Genomic DNA, 25,185 nt, shown 5'->3' on the forward strand with positions numbered 1-25,185 from the left:
GGAGAGTCTCAGCTCGCCCAGCAGTCTCAGGCACCGCTGTTATCCGGCGCTCCCCCCAGGTGGGCAGGGTCGCGCTGCCCCCTTCGTACCACTGAGAGGGCGCACGTATATTGTGGTCCCGATCTACCGCTCCTTTGTCCCCTCGTCAAGCGGCGGCGGCCATTTTGTCATCCGCCGAGGTTTGGCCGCCAGTGCTTCATTCGGCTCTTAAGTGTCCGTGCGCACTACGAACCCATATAAAAATGTGTCCTCGCGTGCAGCCGGACTTCATGTACACAGTCTTCCAATTTTCGCCAAATCACAGCGGTCCTTGCGCGGTATCAGTCGGATTATGTACGGATCAGCGGGAGCTCCCGTACAAGCACGTCCTTTCACATGGCTACCAAGCCACGCCCCCCCGGCCATCTCCCAGCTTAACCTTCACACTGAATCTGTTGGTTGTCTCCGTGACCATCAGTCTGGCTTCAGAGCTGCCAGAAAGCTCTCCTGAACATCTGTGAAGACCTGCTCTCCAACCTCGAATCCAACACCCCCTTGTGTCCTCATCTTATTTGATCTCTCTTCTGCTTTTGACATGGTCAACCATGCCATCCTGCTCAACCATCTCCGTGATAACCTAGGTATCACCTATCAGGCCCTGGCTTGGCTGAGCCCTTTCCTCTCTGATCGCCCCTCCCAGGTCCAACTTGGGTCCTTCCGCTTTTCTATCTCTGCCTGTGGTGTTCCCCAGGGGTCTAACCTCTCTCCCTGGCTGTTCAACCAATACCTGGCACTTCTTGCCCACCGCATTGCTGCTCTCTGCCCCAACTTTCAGTGCTATGCGGATGACACTCAGCTCATTTTCAGGCTCCCTTCCACCACCTCTTCTTCTCTCATCTCTGTCTGTCCGCCATCCAGGAGTGGTGTGCCACCAATGATCTCTGCCTTAATGCTAGTAAGACAGAGATTCTCATCGGCACACCTCCTCCCTCCTTTCCTGGCATTCTCTGGCCAGCCTCTCTTGGCCCTCTCCCTGCTCCCACCTGTGAGGCTAAAAACCTCAGGGTCATATTCGACTCCACACACTGCTTCTCTCTGCACATCTCTGATGTCTCTAAGAAGTCACACTACCAGCTGCACCTACTCTGAGGTATTCTTCCTTTCCCCTCCTTCCCCCAGAAGCTCTGTCTCCAGAGCTCTGGTTCTCTCTAGGCTGGACTACTGCAATAGCCTCTTTCTAAACCTGCCTGCTTCTACACTCTGCCCTCTGCAACTCAACCAGACCAGGACTGTGAGACTTGTCCTTGGCCTCAAGCCCAGGGATCGTAATCTCTCCAGGACTGAAACCTCTGCACTGGCTCACAGTGGCTGCAAGGATTAAGCTAAAAACCCTCTGCATTGTCCACAAGGCCTTCTGGGTCCTGGGGCCTCAATACCTTCAACTCTCTTCCTAAATATTTTCCTTCTCGAGCTCTTCACTCATCCACCTCCAACTCCCTCAGGGTCAGTCGCTTCTCCAAGTAACAAATTGGTGGTAGATCTCTTTCTTCGGCTGAGGCCTCCCCCTGGAACAGCCTCCCTGAAACTTGAAGAACCATCTCCGGAAGCAGCTCACAACCTTCCTCTTTGCTTCTGCTTTCTCTCCTCCTCTTCCCTGCTGAACTCTTGGCGGAAACTGATACTGCCCTGGTCACCTCCCCCGCCAGTTGCACACCTGCACTGCCTCCCTGGCAACCCCCGCACTTGGGGACTGTTTTCTGTGTCCCCACAGTCTCCTACCAGCACTTGCCACCCAATGTCTGCACTTTTACTTATTACTTTAATTTATTCTATTTATATTTACTGTCAATCCAATGTACTGCACTACCCCCTCCCCTTCTGCACTCTTCCCATTCCCCTGCACTTGCGCAAGCTCAATGTCACCTGGTCTAGTAAGATCGCAGTCTCTTCCCTCTGTACCCCCTCCCTGCCTCATCACGCCTTGAAACACTTGTGTATAGGAGTGTTAGAAATCCCTTACTGTATCAAAAGTGGAACTTCTAATTACTGTAACTTTAATAACAGCTTACCGAAGTATTTTTAAAGACAATAACAAGAATCCATTTGAAATCAAAGAATGTATTAACTGTAAGAGTTGTTTTGTAATCTAAGGCATAACATGCATTAGTGGAAAAGTATACATTGGCAGCATGGTAAGACCTCTGAAACTGAGAATGTATGAACACTTGGGAGCAATTCAATTACAATAAATTACATCGCCATTAGCCTTATATTGGAGCCAGGAACAAAGACTGAAAGAGGTAAAAATCTGTGTCTGTGGTATGCGAGTGAAACATGGATGTGATCAAGAAAAACATTTGAAACAAGAAGCAAAACATATCTTTCTTTCTAAGTTCATTTGTGGGTGTAAATACAGACCACAAGTTTTAGGATGAGCGATGCAGCAATTGTGAAGTAATGTTTGAATAGGACTATGGATATACAAGTCATTGATTTAGAAAAGTAGCTTTCCTAGCAGCGCTTTCATTTTTTCATAAATATGTATATATGATAGTGTTCAGAAGGTGTGTTGTCATGAAAATGGAATCCAAATGCACGAACTTGCAAAGTAGTGACAAATTGCTCTACGATAGCCTGGCTAAAATACACTAACATTCATGATGTAGAATTTTTATAATAGATAAAACATTCTGTGTAGACTAGTACGGGTATTTGGGAAACTGTACAAAATGTACTAAAGATATCTACTCTTCTAAAGTTTTTTGGGGGTGATCAAATTTACAAACTAAAGGAAGCATGTATATACATATGTAGATATGGTTATATCTGCAATAATTACAAGTGACATATTGTACTATTTACATGGTCTTATTGGTGCTTATACAAAGAACAATTCCAAGATGGCACCACTGTTTTGGACAAAACAGTTGAACGAGAGATGCAACACAGTCCCCCTTCTATGAGGATGAAATGCGCCTATAAGAGGGAGTTAAAAAATGGTGCCAGGGTTGAAGCAAAGACAGAAAACACGTGTTTAACACAAAGTGGTTCAGTTTTGAGGACGGTAAACCAGCATAAATAATTACTAATTGTAGGAGTTATTTAGGATTGGGGATTAAAGAATTTTCCTTGATATGCAAATGGAACCAAAGAAGACTCAACCTCAGAGTGACAGCTTTATGTTTATCACAGTATTAAGAAAAGTAAAAAGGTAAGAATATATATATTCATACTAACACCAGTTAGTAATATAATATGGACATGCATTATAGTTTGTGCAATAGCATTTTGTTTGAGATTTTTGGACTCCTTTAAATTTTCATGCATTGAGAATACTGAAAGGTGGAACATAGGATTCTAATTTTGAGAAAATATACATTTAGATTTAACACAAGTAGGCTTCTTCACGTATTGACTCTGGGGTGAACACAAAACAGTTGGAACAAAAAGGGAACTAGGGTGACGCCACAGGGTCGTGTATTACAAAATATAAAATGACACTACCAGTTGAAAGCACTTGAAATCCATAACCAATGGGATGGAGGTAGTGGTGAAAAGAGGGTTTAGTATATTTATATTGACTGAGGATAAAACATTGTTATTATATTGTGTGTGTTCGTTCTGTTTTTTGTTATTCTTTGCCTCCTATACCTGTTTGATTAGTAAACTTTGACAATTTAGATTCAATTGTTAGGGAAGTGTGAAACTTAAACCGCATTGAAGAAGCTCACGACGGGTTACATTAATTGATGCAACACCTTAGCAAAACACGTGTTGGCAGGGACTTGGGCATGATATGTATTGACTAAAGAAATGCATTGTACATACATGCCTTTACTAGGTATGTATTTCTGGGCAGTAACTGAGATACAACATACATTTGCTAATTGCAATAGAAAAGAAGATAAAGTTCTTTAAATTAATTTGACAAATGGAATGGAATTTGTGCAGATGTGTTATAAGTTGGGGGAGATATTTCCTTGGGAATAGGGGGAATTTGAGAAATATGTAAAGAAACTAATTGAGAGAACTTAAGAGATGATCTGAAGTTGAAGTTGAATTTAAGTTGATAATTTGGGCACTTTCAGGTGGATGCCAAGACAATCCCGTCTAGGCTGTGTGCATATTTGATAATTGCTAAGGGTGAAGAATTGGAACGTATCTATAGGAGCTCAGGGAGGATCAATTGTAGTACATGGTATTGAAAAATATAAAACGAGTGCCCTAGTAGTTCAGGTTCTTGTCACAGACAGTCATGTCGCCCCGTGGCCAGCTAGTACTATGAGGGTCCAATGGAGGACAATAGGTTATTGCAGCTAGTCAAATCCTGAAATCCCAATCAATGCTTTATCTAAGTGCTTAATTGCAGGCGAGGCTGAGTGCACAGTATGCTACCGAGCTCGGTTATGGGGTGAGCTCGCAGCCTACATACAATTACGTGCCAAAAAATAACTGAAAGTAGGTGATCTTATCATACAAGATATTTTGGTGTGTATCTTTAAAGTATAGTAGCAAGTCTTATGGATACATTTCAGACTCCTTTTGCTGTATGGTTTTGAAGACAGTCCAGCAAATGGGTCCAATTAATTGAAAAGAGTAACATCATGTATGCATTTTTTTATTACTATAATTAAATAAAAGGCCACTTACAATCAGGTCGGTATCCTACACTTCGAGGGGTTCTTTTTACCAATAAGCTGTGAACAGAAAAAACAAACAAAAAAGTTGTGAAAAACAGCCGCCATTTTGCAGCGAAGCAGTACCCTTTTTTTCTGCAAGTTATGGCTTAGTTAAAAGCACCAGAAAACATTGCTCAACATTTAGCCCCCAAAGAATAAGAAAATTACTTGATTGACCTTTTACAATCCATACACTAAGCACATGATGCACAAATTACCAGTTTCTTCATTATTTGTTCAGTGAGCACAAAGGCGGCCATCAACACAAAGTAATGTCATTACTTCGAATGTGAAAAAAAATAAGACAGTAAAACAGCAGATCTAACCCATACAGAAAAATGTCAGATTATGGCAAACAGTACCAGCGATAATGCGTCACCACCCAGATCAATTTCTTTCCAACCAACTTACATTTTCTTTAGTAAAATAAAGCAATAAGCTTAAAAGTCACAGGTGAGGCAATTACTTAACACGCTTGATTAACATATGCCACTGACAGAGTTCACACACAATTCATGTGACAACTGCTATCGCCTCAAAACACATCTGCAAGCACAGACTGTGCATTTAAGCACTGTACCAGTGCAAATAAGAAAGCCAACTTTAGTTGTCTCTGGTACTCTTTGTCCAAAACACTCATTGATGTCCAAAACCCTCATTGATGATCCCTATAACCTTACCACTGCCAACCTAATGTTGTTAATTGATTTTTAAATCCATTAATTCATGTTCTATCCAACACAAACTCTGCATCTACCTACCTCACCTTGCTTCATAAGTTAGTGAGAAAAGATGCCCAAGCAATGAAAAACAACCTTGCTGTAGAGTCAGGCTTCTGGCATTTGTTTGGTGAAGCTGGAAACATGGATGACAGGAGAATATGTGCACCTTCCACCAATGGTATCCATACTGCAAGGTCCTTACTGAGCACCTTCTCCTCATCTCTTTCACAGACTCTTCTCTGGTGGTGTAGAACAACAAAGCTAGAAGCAATTTGTTGTCTAGAAACTATTCATAATGACAAAAAAATGTAATCTGCAGATATCGGCCCAAGTTTCTGACACGTGGGCAGATCATTGGAAAGAAGTCCTGCCAAGGTACAATGTCAATGTACATTACACATCAGCTATGTGTAGAACAAAGATTAAAAGAAAAAAAACGCAATTCTCTCTCAAAGGACCTGCAAAAATATTCCAAGTACCACCCGCGTCTCAACTGTATTGTCATCAGGAGCCTGGAATGAGCCACCTTACCAGGTTCAAGTTACGAGTAACCAAAAAGGCAGCAATAAACAAACAAAGGGAATAAGAAAAAAATCCATTGTACAACACTGTGTACATGTATTTATTAAGTGCAATATATGTGGTAAAATAATATGGACAAAATAAAAAATGTGGATTCCTGACAAGAAAAAAAATAATTAGTTCAACATTGCTTCATAGAGCCAGCAAGTATTGACATTGAAGAAAACAGAAACATGAGCCTCAACACTTAGGTTCCACAGTCATGAATTTGGCCATCTACCGTGGCTCCCCCCCCCCCCCCCCAAGAGGTGTCCTGCATGCTACAGCACGACTCAAAGGACTTCGCAAATTCGACCCCATCACCCTAACCCCTATCGAACTGCACTGGCTCCCGCTGCAGGCCTGTGTCATTTTCAAATCCTGCTGCATCATATACAAGGCTGTCACCCTGAAGTCCCCAAGCTACCTCACTGAGAAACTCAGCATCTACAGAGGCCTACGATCCACACGAAGTAAAGACCAGGAGCAGGCTTGATTTGATTTTGATATATTGGGCATCTATGATGCGCCTATACCGCAAAATGGTGTTTGAAGGCACAGCAAGACTAAGGAACGGGAGGTACAAGGGAGAAAAAAACCAAAAACGTTCCTACTAGGTCTTGAGACATTTGTATCGTGCAAGTGCCTTAACAAGAATGCAAGGAAAAAGGGCAGCAGGAGGGGAAGCGAAAGTTGGGAACGAACAGGGAAAAAGACAGACAATAACGTTCCTACTAGGTCTTGAGACAATTCGGTGCGTGCCAGTGCAGTGATAGAAATGAGGGGATAGGGGGATGAAGGGAAGTGTAAGATGGAGATGAACAGGGAAGAAGGCAAACAACGTTCCTATTAGGTCCTGAGACAATTTAGAGCAGGCAATTGAAGTACAGAAATGATACAGGAATAAGCCGGTAAAGTGTTAGGTGAATGCACAGGTATGTATGTAAACATGACAAAATATACACAAGTACACATTTTGCCAAAGCCTTGCTTCATGGTACAGGGGCTACTTCAGATATGCATGAAACATGAGAGAAGAATACGTGTTAAGTGCATAGCTGTAGGTCAAATTAAGTTCGTTATAGACAGGAACGGGGTGAGAGCACTACACACAGTTGTTGGTAAAGATCAAATATGTTACAGTCGAGGAGATTACATGAATTAGCAAGGTTAAATCCGATAAATTGCGAGCAAGCCAAGAACAAGGACAACAAACCAGCTGTGAATCAAATCAGGTAAGTTGTGGGCAAAGGCCAGGTTACAAATTCAGCACGCAACTGCTTGGAAGGACCAGAGTGTTACGGCTAAGAGCAGTGTAAAATGCCACACAGGTTGTAGAACAAGTTTTGTGGAGAGAACAGGCTCAGATTAAACAGCGCACGAATTTCGGATAGTAATGCGGGAATCAGGCCACTGACCTTGCTAGATTAACAAAAGCTGCGGGACAGACCCCACTGAAAAACAAAAACACCAAAACGCAAGTTTGAGGTGGCTAGGAACAATAAACTGAGCAAAGGAGTAAGGAATAAGGCAAGGTGGACGAGAAAGTTATACGCTCCTTACCTTACAGAGCAGAGGTAGAATCGGGGTGCCAGCGGCAGACAAGGTGACCATTTGATTTAATCGAGCAGGTACCAATGAAGGAGCTGAGCTGATGTCAGGGCAGAAAACGGGAGCTCCATACAGACGTCCAAGCCTGGACAGGTCCAGACGGGGGCATGAGGCCTTTAGAGGCAGACTCAGCCAGCTTTGCCTGCTGGCTTGAGGCAGATCCAAATAAGGAAGAAAGAGCCAATGGGATGGTGAGATCGTAGGAGGCTGATGGTGTTGGTCTCCAGGCAGGCAGGGAAAGCTCCTGCTCCCACACACTAACCGATGGAAACGAGGGGCAAGGTACAAAGTCAATGTACATTACACATCAGCTATATGTAGAACAAAGATTTAAAAAAAAATAAGAAAAAAAAGGCAATTCTCTCTCAAACGACCTGCAAAAATATTCCAAGTACCAACCATGTCTCAACTGTTGTCACCGGGAGCCTGGAATGAGCCCCTTACAAGGTTCAAGTTACAAGCAACCAAAAAGGGTGCAATAAACAAGAATAAAGGAAAAGAAAAAAGCCATTGTACAACACCATGTACATGTATGCAACACGAGGACGTCATGATGCCTGTGACGGCATTGCAACGCTATGCGTCCTCAAGGTTCTAAGCAATTTGTTTTACTGGATCCTACCACCCCTTTGAACTCAGGATTCTTCTCCATTACAGGAGGCAAGCCAACTTCTAACCATAAGATAATTGGGTATAGGTATCCCCTCACATTCTCATGTTCACCTTTTTGGTTTCAGCACTTTAATATTTTTCTGGAACTGCCATCATCAATGACACCTTTTGGGAAGGTTTGTTTATTTATGCTATTAAGATACAAAAGATAGTTTCCCTGATGGACCACTGACTATTCCGGTGGATTGGTGAACAATTTATTAGTAAAAGGCAAGCAACAGGACAAAACAAACCCATGACAATGCAAGACTTCGACGCAAGTGAGAACCCACTCCCACTGTGCACCATTCTCTTATACCCAAAGGAACACATGCATTTCAATGGAAGGGGAGGTCCAGATAGGGGAAGCAATCATACTAAAACAATGTTACAAGCAGGGAACAAAGCCGCTCTATCCAAGTCTTTGATAGCAGCAGCATTTTTACATGTAAGACTTATCAGGTCGGACAGCATGAAGTGATACGTTTAGTGGAGATGCATACTACTCAAAGGTACACACATGGCCTGAGGCAGACAAGCACGTTTACAATATTAATTCAGTCTAATAAAGCTGCTTTTCCTAAGGAAGCGGGAGCCTAAAACACACCCACATATGCCAAAAAGGAGAGCTCTGAAGGCAAGCATAACTACAAACTTGGTAAAGAGCCTTCATTGCAGACACGTGCTATAAAGCCTCACCTCGTACAGGCAAGAAACAGTTGTTAAAACACAACAGTTTGCAGTACCTACTCAATAATAGAATGCAGTAGTATGCTAGGGGAGTACATACAATTTTTAATTCCAGACTTTTCCCCACAATCCACTCCTATGAGACCTTCACTCCAGTCTCATTGCTACTTCTCTGGGGGAACAAACATCAACTCCAAGCATATCATAAGATGTTATTTCTTTAGTAGCATGACAGTAAAGCACTTGAGCACTCAAACTTCAGAGCAGGTGGCACATGCTCGATAATAGAGACACTTACAAACCATTGGCAGACAGGACAGACTTCGAATTACAACCAAAGCTATGAGTAAGGTCTGACCAATAGACACCCGGAGGTCCCACTAGATCCTCAATCTAAGATCCATATGTCCAGGGAACCTCCTGACTGGTGTGAAGGATGCCTACAGTGTGAAAAGTGTGGGTGACAATGTCAGTAAGACTGGAGTAATTTGCTATGGAAGTACAGCACTCATTTGTCACGATTGCGCATATGCCACCTTACGTGGCTAGAACGATTTTATGAAGCACCATGGTTTGGATTGCTAGTTGTCACGATTGCGCATATGCCACCTTACGTGGCTAGAACGATTTTATGAAGCACCATGGTTTGGATTGCTAGCTGTTCCCGGGAGAAGAGTCAAGGAGGACACAGTGGCATTTGCAATATTCTCTACTGACAATTGGGTCAGACGGTCTCCATTTATCTTGATCCCGGGGCTGATATGAGATTTCCAACCCCCAGCAACAACATTTTCCCAGGCAGTGCTTCTCCTAAGAAGGGGTTGAGAGGGCAAGGTGGGAGTATGACACACTGTGGGCAGAACATACCGCATGTAACAACTCCCTACCCAATTACTGGGCAGTCAGGGATAAGCCTTCCCCCCACAAATTAAATAGGTTCCGAATACATAGTGTACCTGGATTGGGAAAATGAAAAAAATCAGGGTCGAAGGCAAATGAGACAATCACTATGCTGGTGTTTGGCGGACAAGTAATAATGACACCTGCTAGTTCCCATAAACAGGGGCCCCGGATTGGTGTAACATACCAGACCAGTTGCCGAGTTGGAAAGATGGGGTGCTGCTGGCTTGATGTGTACTTGGTCTGGTGTGGGGAAATTCAGAGGACCGATCAAACCTAAGTGAGCATGAGCCTTCCTACAGGGTCCTGGGGCCTTGGGACTGGGTGACCAGCTTAGGATCCAGGCAGACATCCACCCACCAGAAGAGAATAGGAGCAATAGGGAACTTGGAGGATAAGTCATGAAGCAGGTGGGCCTAAACCTACTGCCAAGAGAGGTGCAGGTAAGTATTTTCACTGTGAACCCAAGGATATGCAGAGGGACCATAGTTTTCATGACAGGCAGTGTGAAAAGCAGCAGTCAGTGAGATTATAAATCAGTATTCTGACAATAACGATAACAGAAATATAGCCAGACAGTGTACAATAGGACCAATCCTTGAGTGTCCAGGAATCTGCTTGTAGCACCAGTGCAAACGTTTGTGGCTAGAAGATGAAGTTCGGGTCACTTTATCAGGGCAGGTGATGTGTGAAGAAAAATGAAATAGGTTGGCCAGGTCAGAACTTCCAGTTCAAAGTTTAATAGGCTCTGTGGAGTTGAAGCAAGATACAGGTCACTGTTCAAATGTTCCACCAGAAATCAAGATACTGATGAAGAATTCCTTAGTCCACAGTTTGTAATCCAAGTTTCAGCTAAGAGTTCAAACTAAAGGTATCCCAAGTACCAGAGCCACGTGCATATGATGGTCATTTTAACAAAACAAGCAGGTGATAGCAACAGGGGCCATAACTTGCAGTTATCAGTGGCTTCTACCCTTTACCAGTGCACCACCACCTCAGAGGGGGAGGGGGAATTCATAGTCGTTGCGGGGACAAATTCAGGGTCCAGTTACCTGGCCAGTTGCCACTTTGTTTAAAGCTACTGGTTCTCGGGAACTCTTCCACAGGATCGCAAAGCGTACCTTTTGGGGCCTGCATGGTGAAAGCCAGGAAGGTCAAACACCGAAAGTGGTATGCCAGATGTGGGGTCTGAATCAGGGTAGTTTCTTCTGGAGCTTCTGACGATGGAGCCTTTGCAATAGCTCCCGCAGAGACCTCACTGTGTGGAAGAGGTTCAGAAGCTGTGGGGTCTGTTTGAGCACGTGAACATACTGGGTGATCAAGGCTGTGCCCTCATTTCTGGTACAGGCTGTTCCTTTCCATCAGTACTGGAAGAGTGACATCGTCAAATGACCGGTGGCGTCAATGGTAATGTCGTCAGTGGTTGTGGTGGAGCTGGGGTCAAGCCGAGAAAGATTGGTTGAAGAGAAGATGGTGTTGTCGGTTGTGGTGGCGATCTTGCAGCAATGTGCTGCATGAATCCAGGCAGAGATCCCAGCACACTTGACTGCTTAGTTCATAGTTAAAAAAGGACCTGAAATGGGCCACGCCACCTGCGATGTAGTGCAGACTTCCGCTGATGGACCTTTGCCAGTATCCAGTCTCCTAGCAGTAGAAGATGACAAGGCTCAGTCGCTGGTTCAGGCAGAGTTTCACGGACATGAGCGTGGAGAAATCTAACAGTTTTACTCAACATGCTGCAGTATTGCAGTAATGCATCATCCTCTAAAGGCAAACTTTGGATGTGGGGGAAACTGCTGGAGGTGCATTTCCCATTCTCATGGGACAACTTGTGAAGATTTTGTGGGCAGACAGTTCAACCCACTCTTTACACACTTTAGAGAGCCTCAACTTAAGATCCCCATTACTTTGCTCTACATGCGCTATGGACTGGGGGCGATGAGCGCCATGGAACTGATAAGCTGTTCCTAATGCTTTGCACACTTCTCCAATAATCTGACCAGTAGAATGAGGGCTGCTGTCCATACTAAGCAGCAATCCAAATCGAGGTATGAACTCTCCCAACATGTGTATGGCTCTACCCATCCAGAGACTATGTCTACTATAACTAAGCAATATGTAAAAGTTCATGCAGGTGGGGAGCTGCATGAAGTCTGTCTGGATGTACAAGAAGGGGCCTACTGGCACGGGATGTGCAGACAGCCTTGTGGGTACCGCTCTCTCAACATTTGGTGTCAAACATGTAACAACTCTCACAATAACCTTGAGCCATACAGGTTATACCAGGGCCATCCAATCTTGATTCAATAGAGTAATCATGGAATTTGTACCTGAATGAGCGGTAGGGGAGGAGTACCTTAGGTGCCACTAAGCGTCCATCTGGGGAACGTCACAGGGTATCTACTCCCAATTTACAATACCGCTGGGTTCAAGTCACCTTTTCAACTTCAGGGGCGTGGTCTTAGAGGATTGCCAGACTGGAAAAGGAAGCTATCGGTGAACCCGGGACTGCAACATGAACAAGAAGTTAATTAGGAACCAGGGGCCCATTTAAGGCAATGGAACAATCTGCACCATCTGCCAGTACATTACCGTGGGCTGTGAATGACAGAGGGATCATGTCCTTTACATTTAACGAAGGCTACAGCTCTGCAAAGTAACAATGCTTTCACTAAGGCGGACATATTTTCCATTCAATATTGGGGTGCCCTTTATGTTAAATATCTATGCTGCTTTAAGAGAGCTCAGAATTTGTGGACCACCTCGTAGACGTACCTGGAGTTGGTATAGATGGTAGCTGGTCTATCACGGGCCAAAACACGGCAGGGGTGAGAGTCAGGAGTCCGGCGACCTGTGCTTATTTTGCCAGAGGTAATTGTTATGTTTCTAGGACAGCATTGGGGGAGGGAGGGGTTACATGCAGAATAAACAGACCAATTCCCCATTTTCTGGGACACTGATTTAACAGCATTCCACAAGGATCAGGTCAGGGTTCAACAGGGACGCATCACACAAACCAGCACGTGGGGACATGATTGTTGCCACAACAACCCGACAGTCATCTGGTTCCCGATCCTGTGGAGTTGGCAACGAAGCAGGATTCAGAACTGAACATCGGTTCAAAGTTGCATTAGTATCAGAAACAAGCAACTTTTCATATCGAGCGAGATAGGAGTTAGACACATGCTGTGTTTTACGTTTAAGCAGCAATGACAACACAGCAAGGAGAATCCCAATTGTGAAACATTGTCACTGCACTAGTGAATCTGTCTCTTCTACCAACAGTGCGGCGAAGGCTCGCAGAGAAGTTGGGAGTCCCACGGCTACTAGATCTAAAGGTACTCTGCGGTAGGATACGAGCCGATGCTTGTCACCGTGTAAGTGAGTCAACTCACCTTGAGTAAACCCTTTGCGCTTGTCGCAGTAGTGCACAAAGGGATTACTATAATCTGGAAAAATACCCAAAGCTGCAGCCAGTGCGAGTGCTTCCTTAATTATTATTTTTATGGCATTTAATGAACGTGGACCTAGCTTTGTGAAGCAACCGAGTGCTTTACAGGGGTAAGCACCAGTACAGATGCACAACGAAGAGCTTGTCAGGAGGTAACAGAACAGATATACAGGCGGGGAATAGGATACAGAGGAGCACAGCTGTACCGGGTGGCGGGGAGGATAGGGCGGACAGCGTCTTAACGAGCCAGATGGCACTGGGGGTGAAATGAGACTAGGTGTTGAGGAGGAAAGGCTCCTTGAAGAGGTGGGTCTTTTCTTTTCTGAATTGTAGATTTGCGGTGAGTCAGATGCAGACGGGGGGGGGGAGGGAGGAGAGGTTCCATAGTCTTGGGGCATAGGCAGAGGAGTCTTGTTTTCTGGTTCTTTCCTTTTAGCAGCAGGTTTCATGTCTGCATGTGTCTTGGTCTCTGGTGGTGCACTGTCCAGCGGAGATGCTGAGATTCTCCGCAAGGTAACTGGTTGACTTGAGGATGACTATTTTATACATGATGCAGCAAAACATGAAGGTGATTTGTGTGTCTAGTGGAGCCAGTGAAGGTCAATGAGGGCCCCTTCACTAATCTTTCATATTTTTTTATATACTCCCCTCCTTCTAACTCTGATTCTACATGGGCTCTCCTCCATTTTCATATGGAAAAGTCTCTGCCTTATTGAATAGTACCTCTTTCTCGGAAGTATCCTTATTTTATCTGCCCCATTTAAAATGGTTAAGGTAAACCACTTCTGGTGTGGCGTGGTACGGATTCATTTCTGGACATGGGAGGATAGATTTACAATTCACTCGCCTGATAATCTTTTCTTGTCTAATGTCACGCTCCCATACTTAAATTTGGATGTCTCAAATCCAAATCTCACCTTACTCTACTTGGTGGCGTTTAGTCGGCAAGTGAAGTTTGTTGACTGTTCTGACATTCTCTTTTGTACAATCGTCTTTGTCCCAACATGTGTGGTACGACAAACGGTCTCTGCACACGGTCACTATGGTAAGGGACATCAGCCGAACAAACCATTAGTAACTCACCTTTTTTCTCTGTCTAGTTTATACTCCACACTTTACCCGATTGTTGTGTGTTCGATCAACCCCGCGTGTTTTTAATACTCTTTTCGCCAGGTTGGATTCATAGTGTTGTTGTCTCTCGGAGTTCGCACCCTTCCATTGGTCTATGGATAAAAACAGACAAACCAGGGCCTTTTACCTTCCCCATAGGTTTTCAATCCATTTCTCCAACCCTTCCACATCTCATCCTATTCGTATCCGTGCCTCACAGACCTCTAGTTTACCTTGTTATTTTCTGTAGTGCGTTTGCAACTCGACACTCTCCCATGGGTCCGTTTCTGGGTGTTCCATTCACTATGGGCTCTACTCCAGAGTCCCGCTTACTCGGTCAGCTCACTCTAACACTGCGTATGTGTGTTTGCATTGCTACAGCAGAACACGTAGCCTATAGTTGCCTAGGCTACAGATGCTGTGTCATCACGCGCTCATGACGTGGCTCACGGGTCCTTAACTCGAAAGGCTCTCCCTCGCTGCTTGTAACCTTAACAACGTCCTATACACTTCCACGCAGCTGATGTTCTCCTGTTTGGTGAACACATTCTTGCAGTAGTGAAATGGTAAACAAAAACGTAACACTCTTGATCTCTAATAGCCTCATGTCATTTTGGTGTTCTCAGCCCATTGCGCTGCCTTTTTCAGAACTCATTCTTACAGCTCTCCCTCGCTGCTTGTAACCGTGACAACGCCGTATACACTTCCTCGCAGCTGATGTTCTCCTGTTTAGTGAAAGCATTCTTGCAGTAGTGTAATGGTTACATAAGTTAAAACCGAAACACATTCACAGCCCATTGTGCCGCCTTTTTGGGACTTGTTCTCACAGTCAAATCAGACATATATTAACAGACTTTATCTCGATGTCTATTGTTTATTCCAGCCTTTCATTCATACCAAGCTAAATGCTTTTTTTTGTTGAAGAAAATCATTTCTCTTTCTTTCTTCAGTAATTTCTTCTTGTCCAAATTGGTATCATCACTTGGTTTAATCCGGTAGACCACTGACCGGTTCTATTCTTCTGCCTTATGTATTTGCTCAATAAAGTGCCCTACTAATACTGCTGAATGTGTTTATTTTTTTTATTTTAATTTTATTGGTTTAAATCAAACCTTTAAAATATTACACAGACGAACAAAACAAAAAGGACAACCAACTCCGGTGTCCTTATCATTGCCCCCAACTAGGCCGCCACCCTTCTCCCCACACAATCAGACAGAACTCATCGCCCGAATTCCCTCTTAACGAACGTCCTTGAGAGTTCTCAACTCCTTTTAGCAGACTCATAGTTGTCCTGGATTCTATTTCAATTTATCATCTATGACGGCCAAAAAAGAGGTCAGGGGCAAGATTAATTTCATATCCAGTCCATTCCACATTCTCCGCCACCACTCCTCTGCACTCGCAGACTGATTATCATTGTACCATCGACCTAGATGAATTGATCTAACATCCTTCAACGCTGAACAGAAAAGGACTAGATGTCTGAGGGACTCTAGCTCCTTGTTACAAAAGCGACAGGTAGAGTTTAGTCCCGCATTACACGCCCAATGACTGGTTCGCTCTTTAGTTCTCAATGCATTCTGCCGGAACAGCATAAATAGTCTTCTAGCATTCAAATTTGGAAAGCGAGTCAGATATTTTTGAAGGATGTTATACCCTCTTGCTTCAGCAGGAGAATCTGTCATCGCATTGGCCGCCAAACGCTCTCGACATGTATTTATCCAGTCAGCATGCCATAATAACACTTTGGCAGCCGTTGGATTAGTGTGGAAAGTTTTTAAGCTGATGTTATTTATTGCCAAAAGGTCTTCATAACGTTTTATCCATTGGGAGAGAATATCTGAGCCTCCTGATGCAGCGTTGTGAAGTATCTGGAATTGAAATATTCCTTCTTCTGCTCTCGTTTTTTGAAACAATGCTAGTTGATTCCAGCATATCCTTGCATGTAATGAAATTAAGGCTAATTCATACCGAATGCAAGCAGTTGCGATTCCAGGTGGTAAGTTTAGGGTCTTAGACTAGAACATATGTTCTAGTGAGCTCCAGTGTGTAGACGGGCAACCAAAAGCATTTTCCGCGCCGTAAGCCAGAATCGGCACGACTTTTTGTTCGTAAAAATTGCGTAGTGGTTGCACTGAAAATTGCCCATATTTTTTATGTATCACTAGGCCCTGGCAGGCCAACTGGCCACATTTTCTTTTCGAGTTGGCCACCCAAGGCTCATCGCAGATACTAGAATTTAGTGTCATGCCAAGGTATTTTACACTTTTTGATATCTGCAGTTTCTCTCGATTTAGAGGCCACACATACTTGAGTCCCTTGATTTATGACTTGTTTTCAAGTTCTCGAACATCAGTATTTCTGTCTTAGATGTATTGATCTTCAAATTATTCTGGCAGACGTATTTCTGTACGGCTTCAAGTTTCCGTCGGAGACCAATCGGTGTTAAATCTAGGATGACTAAGTCATTTGCGTACAACAGCCAGCTTACCTTCGATGCATTGAGTTTAGGTGGAAAGGATCTCACCGATTGAATCGCGGCACCGATATCAGAGATAAATAGGCTGAAAATCGCAGCTGCTAGCGGGCAACCCTGCTTAACTCCTTTCGACGTCTTAATTTGAGTTGATAACGTCCCTGATGGATCCAACCGAATGGCAATTGAAGTGTTTGTGTGGAGTTATTTGATTGCCGCAAGTAAGTCAACTGGGCAACCCCACAATTCCAATTTTCGCCACAGCAGTTCACGGTCAATCCTATCAAAAGCCATTGAAAAGTCCACAAAAGCAAGATACACTCTCGGGTTTGTTCTCAGGGCTTCCATTTTCAGCAGATTTAAAACCAGCAGGTTCAGAGAGCACCCGACAAATTTCACAAAACCTGCTTGTCGTTCATCCACTCTTTTAGCCCAATTTTACTTGCAGGAGAGATGCAAAAATCTTGCCCAGAACATCAAGCAAGACCACCGGGCGATAGTTTTTTGGTGATGCTCTGTTACCCTTCTTAAAAATTGGCACTATTATATCAGTCTTCCATGAGGCTGGCACTTGCTTTTGCAAATTGATTCTCACAAATAAATCAAAGCACATATCAGCCCATAGATCAGGAAACTGTTTGATCATACAGTTGGACAACCCATCTGGGCCGGGTGCCCGAGAGTTTTTTGCTCTCACAATTACCTCTCGGATATCATCCTTAAGGAAATGTAAATTCCATGATGTTATATTAGTAGTTGACACGATTGGAGCAAAGTCTTTAAAGTATAGGGCTGTAAAATGCTTAACCCACTCTATTTCTAGAACTGGGCACGCTTGCAAGGCCACTTGAGAGGTTTCCATGCAGTTGATAGTTCGCCAAAACTCGCCACTGTTCTTATTCCTGAGGATCTTCATCATTGCTTCAGCATCGTTTTGATGTAATACGACTCGATGACTTTTAATCCAGTTTTTGTAGGCTTGTTTGACTACTTTGTTTTTTGCTGCTATTTCATTCTTTGGGCCCTGATTATTTTTTCGAATCTCAGCTCTCATCGATCTTTTCCGTTGTTTTATCATAATATCAAAGCTATGTTTTTTCACAAATGACTGATTTTTGAGACCAAGACTTTTACTTTTGTACTGTGACAAAATTGGCATGTATTCAATCTCTTCCGTCGTTGACTTGAACTGATTACATATCTTAACCACATCTTGTTCTTCCAGCTTTAAGCGAAGACGATTTGTTTCCACTAAAACTTTGGTGTTCCACTTTTTGCATTGCGGACCTCGAGTGTCATGGAATCTGAGTTCCAACATTTCGTGGTCACTATTGATCATAGAGCAAATTTTCATGGTCTTTATTTTTCCATGCAGCATATCGGAAACAAAAATGTAATCAATGGTGGAGCTTTGACCTTCTCGCTGCCATGTGGGTTTAGCCGGTATATCACCTTGCGTGCGGCCGTTTAGCATAGCGAGCCCTCTCACTTCCATCTCTTCTAACCATAATTTTGATAACCGACCTTTGATGGAATTCTGAGGATTGAAAAAAATTGATGTTTAGGTCGCCGCAAACTATCACCGCACTTCCACTACTTGATTCTAACAAGTTATCAAGGATTGCAGTGATCTGGTCGATAAACGGAAGCGAACCAGTCCGTTGGTGATTCCAATATAAATTAATAATATGGATCACATCACAAGGGTTAGAAGCGGCAGCAATTTTACGTATCTCACAAACTTGAATGAAGGCAGTGTAGTTCACTGAGTTATGTAGCCGTTAACCCGACGATCTTTTAATCATTGTCAAGAGACCTGCTACTGGACGGCCCTTCTCGGCTTTAATAGCTGGATTTAATGCACACTCATAGTCCGTGATTGTTGGCAGTTCACACATCCAGGTTTCCTGTAAACAGATCAGTTGTAAGTCCAGTGCCCAGTTGTTGTTTAAAAGATGTAAATAACCACACGTGTTCCATGAGGCAAAGGAACATTCCTGCTCTGCAGTGGGTTTCGGGCATTAGCTGTTCACGTTTACATTCAGAGCCGCAGCCATCCAATTCCAGTCTTCCACCAGAGCGGGTTCCCTTTGGTTATTTGTTTTTGACGAAAAGGACTTTCCAAGTTTTATCCCATTTTCTATGGTAATTTTGATTTTCTCCATTGGGTCTGTTCTGATCCGCGTCTCCTTATCAGCTGCCACAAAGCCTTGGGGCGGGAGAGGGAATAATTAGGCATGGCAAGGGAGACCGTTCTGGTCAGACTGGAGTTGCCAGTTTTGCTCTCTTTGATCCACTTTTCTCACTTCCTCAGATAATTTAGAAGTGCACTTTCTAGGGAACCAAGTGTCACCTAGATCTGCCATCTCTTCTTTTTCATGTTGTTCCGGGTCTCTCACTTTATACGTGTCAAAGCCCATTGACAGCAGCTCTTCATTCGCATCCAAAATTACGTTTGCGATTAAGTTGGAATTTAAATGTAAAATCACCTCATCAGTGCACAATTCCTCTGGAAATTCAATTATTATCAGATCTTTCGACTCCAGAGAGCGAAGACGGGGTACATGGTGAAGCAATTTTAGCACATTTGATCTGTTCAAAATGAGTTTGTCCGTGCCCTCCAATCGCTCAAGCATTAATTTGATTAGCAATGACGGCTCTAATTTTCTTGCAGCAGGCAGCCTTGTCTTATTTTTCAAATTTTGCACCGACAATGCGGCCTTATGAAAGACCGATTTCTGAAACTTAACTGCTTTAGCATCAAGAATTGCAGTTGTCTCCGGACTTTTCTTTTTCGACATACGCCCCATTTAAATCACCCTGGCAGAGATTTTCAAATGTTTGAGACTTCTGTTGGCCTTGTAACCTTTGTCTTTCTCTTTTCTCTTGAAGTGTAACAAATACTGGACTCCTCTGCCCTCTGCTCACATCGTAATCCTCAGCAACCTGTGGAATAATCTCGCACACTCTGTCTTTGGCTACTCGGGAAGGGCAAGTTGGTGGAATTTCACGCTTCTGTGGCTCCATTGGAGTACACCTTTGTTTCTCCGATGAAGTGATCTTAGGGACACTGTTCGAATTTGTGTCTAATGAGGATGCAGCAGCGTCTTGAGAGACACATGTTTCAGCAACGGTTTTATTCACTTCATCATCAGGATCAATCTTGTCTTCATAAACTGACAAGTCCATTAGTTCTGCTTGTATAGCTAAGTCCTCAACATTTGGCGGACTCTCCGTCGCCTTAGACATTGGCTCTTCAGGTTCATGATGAACAGTTTGGGTCTCCTTAATTGTGTCCGCTAATTTCAAGCTAGTAGAAATAGCCTTGTCAACTAATTGGAACATATTAAATTCCACAAGCATTTTCGTGCTCCTTTTTGTTGCGATTTTTTCCTGGCTGGCATGTTCTTTTGCTTTTTCATTTGTGGATGGCATAACTTTGTCAGCGGATAAAGAAGGTTGCACTTCAGTGTCCGAGCTTCCAAAGATGGGAAACATGCCTGCGGGCTTTAGAGGCGCCACTGCCACAAGTTGGGGCTCAGGAGCCAAGTCTGTAATTTTCTGAAGTGGAGATGAGCCGGAGGCCATTTGAGAGTCCACTAAGGCTGGATTAGATGCATTTTTTGCTTGCAAAAATGCTGTATTGAACGAAATGTCAAGGGAAGTTATTTGACAAACATTTTTAGAACAAGGTCCAATAACAGTCGTTTGCTTTTGCACCTCGATTTCCGACAATCGAACTGTCCCTAGGCGCTTCATGTGAGATGTCAATCACTTGCTTTATTAAGCCTCCAGATAACTTACTATCTTGGAGGACTTGCTTCTGTGGTTGTGCGGGGTGTTGATGACGAGTCGGCATCTAGGCCAACGGTGAAGAACTTACAAGGGCGTTTGCATTGGAGGCTAAAGCTTCACTTCCCGAAACTTTTAAGTTATCATCACTCAACAGATCTTCTCTTTTTTTAGTTGTATGTGATTTATGAAATAAAGACAAGGCTTCCTTTGCAACCTCTGCAAATAATTTTTTGTCAATGATGTCATTCTTTTGAGCATCCTTAACTGCTAGGATGCCACCCAGAACTTGATGAGACACTTCTTGTTTGTGTCTATCCATCTCCTGCATTGTTTCTAGATGCATCAATTTTGAATTCATCATGGCTAGTAACGTAGTGACATCCTTTACGTTGTCGCTCAGAGTTTCATATAACTTGGTGAAGGGTGTCATAGAAATTGCCATTGCGGATGTAAGCGCCATTAAAAGTTTGTTTGAAGGCACATGAACACATGGAGCGGACCGCTCCTCTAATACTCTCCCCTGGGACTCAAATGCAGATCGCCTACCATAAGCCCCTTTCCTCCTTATCTTTGGACAGGGACGTTCACCCATCGAGGAGTCTGTCATTTCAGAGTCATCAGACGTCACTACACAAGCTGCGCTTTCACTTGTGCGGAGATGGCGCCTCTTATTATTGGGCTGACTAGTCTTATGTGGAATCGGCGCTCTTTTCTGAGAGTCTGCCACGTTTCCCTCTTGAGATTGATCGAACCTATCAGGAGATTCATCAGCGCGTGTTTTGCTTCTTTTGTAATTACTAGATCCCCATATATCATGATTTAAATCAGTGACACTCGTACAGGTTCATTTCTGAGGGGCCTTCAAAGGTAACTCATCAGTTAGGGTAGATACAGATAACCGATTACAAGATCTAGATTTGTTTAAACTGATCAAATTTTGTAAAACGGCAGAAACTACCTATAGCGAATTTCTTTTATCATTATCCACAGAAGCAGTTTCTTTTACATTTTGAGAGTTCTGAATCGATTCCTTATGCCAGTCTGTGATCACACTAGAATCCTTAAAGGTGGTCTCAAACTGTGGGACGTGGTTAGGAGTCGTATCGTTCTGAGAGGCAGCAAGAGATTCACACATAGTGACATTTGACAAACAAATCGGCGAAATAAGAGGCAGAGGTTGAACTCACGGCATTGGTAGCGACCAACCCAGGGCCGTCTATCCCACTGGGCATACCTGTTGTGCACTCAGGGCGAGCAAACGCGACTGCGCTCACCGCTACGTTCGCCAGGACCCCCAGCCGCTGCACTAGCCTTGGAGCTCCAGTGTTCCCCACACTGCGAGGTGCTTCAGCCGCGGCCGACGGCCACGCCCCCCCCCCCCCGCGGGCCGGCCCACCAACGTCATCGGCGTGTGCCACGGCAGGGGAGCCTGAAGCAGCCTCGGGCCGCAGGGCCACTGCAGTTTCCTCGAACGCCGGCACGACACCCACCGTGCCGGCGTCCCTCGCCGCACACAACGACGGCGGCATGGCAGCCCCATAAATCAGCACATCATGGTTAGTCTTACTAGTCTCACAAGTTGTTTCGATATTGATGTTGGCCATCTTCACTTCATTTAATATCGTTGTAACCATACACCCCCCTCCCTCCACCTGTTGCACTCGGAGAAGAGGAGTGGATGGGGGGGGGGCTGGGGTGGGTAGATTGATTTCTGTCAGCGCAGGAGACGATATAGAGATCCGCTTAACGGACAAACCATCCTCCACAGATTGCAAGGGTTCGAACACCTCTTCCGGCGGCATAACCGCGGAATCCTCAGATAAGTCAATATTATCAGTTAACGACCCACATGAAAAATATTGAATCCCTTTTTCTGTTTCTCAAATTTTTTGTCTGTATCAGGTCAATATTGGCTGTTTGACTTACTTGGGCTCTAGTCCTTTCTTATCACCTTAGAAGTACATATATTAGCTGGATCCATCTCTCTCGAAGAGTTATCCTGGACGACTTCGCCTTGCGCCGCTCGCCACAGCAAACAGAAGAATCCTCAGCCCTTCGGTCCTCAGGGCTTAGCGCCACAAGGGCGAAAGAGGCGGCCTTAAGTACCGGTGTGACCAGTCAGGTGACTAGGTCAGTTTGCAGTTAAAGGTACAGGCACACGCACCTCTAATCCTCCTTCCTCCTCCTGTTTGAAAGAAAGAGAGAACCACTCGCCACAGTAAACAGAATCCTCAGCCCTTCGGTCCTTGTTTTTAATGCAGCTTTTATGTTGCCTGATCTAGGTTTTCATTTTCCCTTCAGTTTTTCCAATGTATATCTTCTTGCAGGGACACCAAATCACACATAGCACTAGTTTCGAGTTGCAATTCGTCAGTGCTTCCCGTCTCCATTTCTTAGTCAGACCCAAGTCTATTTCTGTGCTCTTTTTCGTCTGCTGACAGCAGGTATAATTACCACATGGGTAGTGTCCTTTGTGGGCCTTCATACCACAGCTTTCTGTCAGGGTAAGTTGGTTCTTGATCTGTATCGTTATATCATTCGGCATGATTTGATCTTTAATTATCTTACTCCTTCTAAAGGCAATTAAGGGCCTCTCTGTAGGATTCTTCCCTTTCTCCATTATTTTCCAATTGTGATTTACAATCTTTTTGAACCAGTCTGACAAATTGCTGTACGTGTTCACAAACACTTGGTTTTGTCTTTTCTCATCAGTGCCTTTCTTCTGATGCTCTAATAGAGTGTCTTGGTCATCATTATCAGCCCTCTTCATAGCCTTTCCTGTTAATTTAGGCGGGTAACCTCTTGCATGTAGGTTCTCTCTCAATTTCCATGCTTCCTTTTTATAGTGTGTTCTTTTGGTACTACTTCCTTTTGAGGTGCAGAAATTGCCCCAAAGACAAACTGTCCCTTACATGCCTGGGATGGAGGTTAGTGTAATGCAGGAGAGAATTTCGATCAGTTGACTTCTTAAATGGCCTCACATAGAGTTTCTTACTACATCGGCTTGGAAGTTTATGTCCAGGTAGTTGATCTCTTCTCTGCTAGGATTGTACGTGAATTTTAGGTGTCTGTCTTGTTGGTTGATCCAAGTAAAGAACAATACAGCTTCTTCTTCACTCACCCTCCATAGAACAAACATCTATATATCTCTGCCACATCCGTAGATGTCTTCCGAACGGGTTGGTATCCTTATAAATGATTTTCTCTTCAAAGGCTCCATGTAGAGATTTGCAATACTAGGGACTAAAATAACTCCCATAGCTGTCCCTTGGGTCTGTTATTAGTACCACCCATTGTCAGGGCTGGGCCACGTGTTGGGGCCAAAAGGCAGACTGCAGCCACTGTGGGGGCAGCAGAAGGGGTGATAGCCCCCCCAAAAAGCCCTACCCAGTACTCAAGGCGGGTTCTCCATCCCTTTTGCAGAAAGAAGTCCCTGGGATGGAGAACCGCCTTGGAACTACATTTCCCAGCAGGCCGTGCCTTGCACGAGCCTGTCAGGAAATGCCACACCCCCGCTAATGCGCATGCGCGAGCCGCGCCATCGGGACGACGCTCGCAATTCCGGATGCAGAGGAGAGAAGACGTGTTTCATCCGAGCTCCGGCAGGCACGCCTACGCGGGGCACAAGCTCCCGCCTGAACACCCCAGGCCCCACGCACAACTAAAAGATAAGTTCCTCTTTTAGAAGTACTTGTTGTCGGCTGTACTCTCCGCTGGGATTACGGTTTAGATACCGAACCGCAAACTGGGGCAGAGGCACGAGAAGCATCGCGCACGAGTCCCCTGTAAACTGGGAATCAATACATAGACCCCGCATGATTTGGGCAATGCCGTGACTAATTGCCCACGCACGGAATGCGGGGAAAACGTTACTGAGGCAACTCGGAGTGAAGTCAACTACGAGTTGTTTTCGCCCGCACTGACAATGTGTTTTGGTATTTTGCAGTGAAAGCTGAGCGTACTTTGGCCGAGCACACGAACAATTCAGGAGGATCGGAGGCACTAGCCAGCAATCAGAGCTAAGTGCTGTTATTTGTTTGTACCCTGTATGAGAATAATGCGAGGGGGTTGGTGATCACGCACATGATTTGGGAAAGCGTGCTGCATGAGTAAATGCCGGTGTAATTTATGTTGCGACACTGCAGTTAGTAGCGGAGCAGCTACAATGGTCAGCACTTTAATGTCTTAGTGTCCTGGTTCAGGAGCTCCAGTACAAAGGCTCCCCTCCGAAGGGCACACAGTGTGGGTGAGGTGCATGAGTGCATGGGCGGAGTACGTCCATCGGAGCGGCGCACAGGAGCCGAGGAGTAGGTTTCCATAAAAACCCCCACCTATCCATAACAGCCTCCTAACCCTCTTTCCGGTTATCCTGAACTCCCTCTACCCATCCAAACCAACGGACCCTAACCCTCTTTCCCCGGCGGGTCAAGGTGGCCTGTGGTTTTTACATCCCAGGTGCTAAGACCCAACGGGGAGGCAGGTGTTTGTGCTGCCTCTGCGCCAGACAACAGGAGCCTGACAGAATTGCGAGCCCAAGTATACTAGGCGCCCGGGCAG

At 44.6% G+C, this 25,185-nt stretch overlaps 1 protein-coding gene across 1 annotated transcript in view; it reads right to left on the minus strand.

Annotated features, from left to right (window-relative positions):
* The window catches only part of HPRT1 (hypoxanthine phosphoribosyltransferase 1), a 574,116-nt gene that overhangs the window by 129,660 nt on the left and 419,271 nt on the right, over window positions 1-25,185 (minus strand). Inside the window, exon 7 of the mRNA XM_069612824.1 lies at window positions 4,630-4,676. Coding sequence (XP_069468925.1) covers window positions 4,630-4,676 — 47 coding nt within the window. The remainder of the gene's footprint in view (window positions 1-4,629; window positions 4,677-25,185) is intronic.

The sequence above is a fragment of the Ambystoma mexicanum genome, chromosome 5p (assembly GCF_040938575.1).
Source record: "Ambystoma mexicanum isolate Mex_15411 chromosome 5p, UKY_AmexF1_1, whole genome shotgun sequence".
NCBI lineage: Eukaryota > Metazoa > Chordata > Amphibia > Caudata > Ambystomatidae > Ambystoma > Ambystoma mexicanum.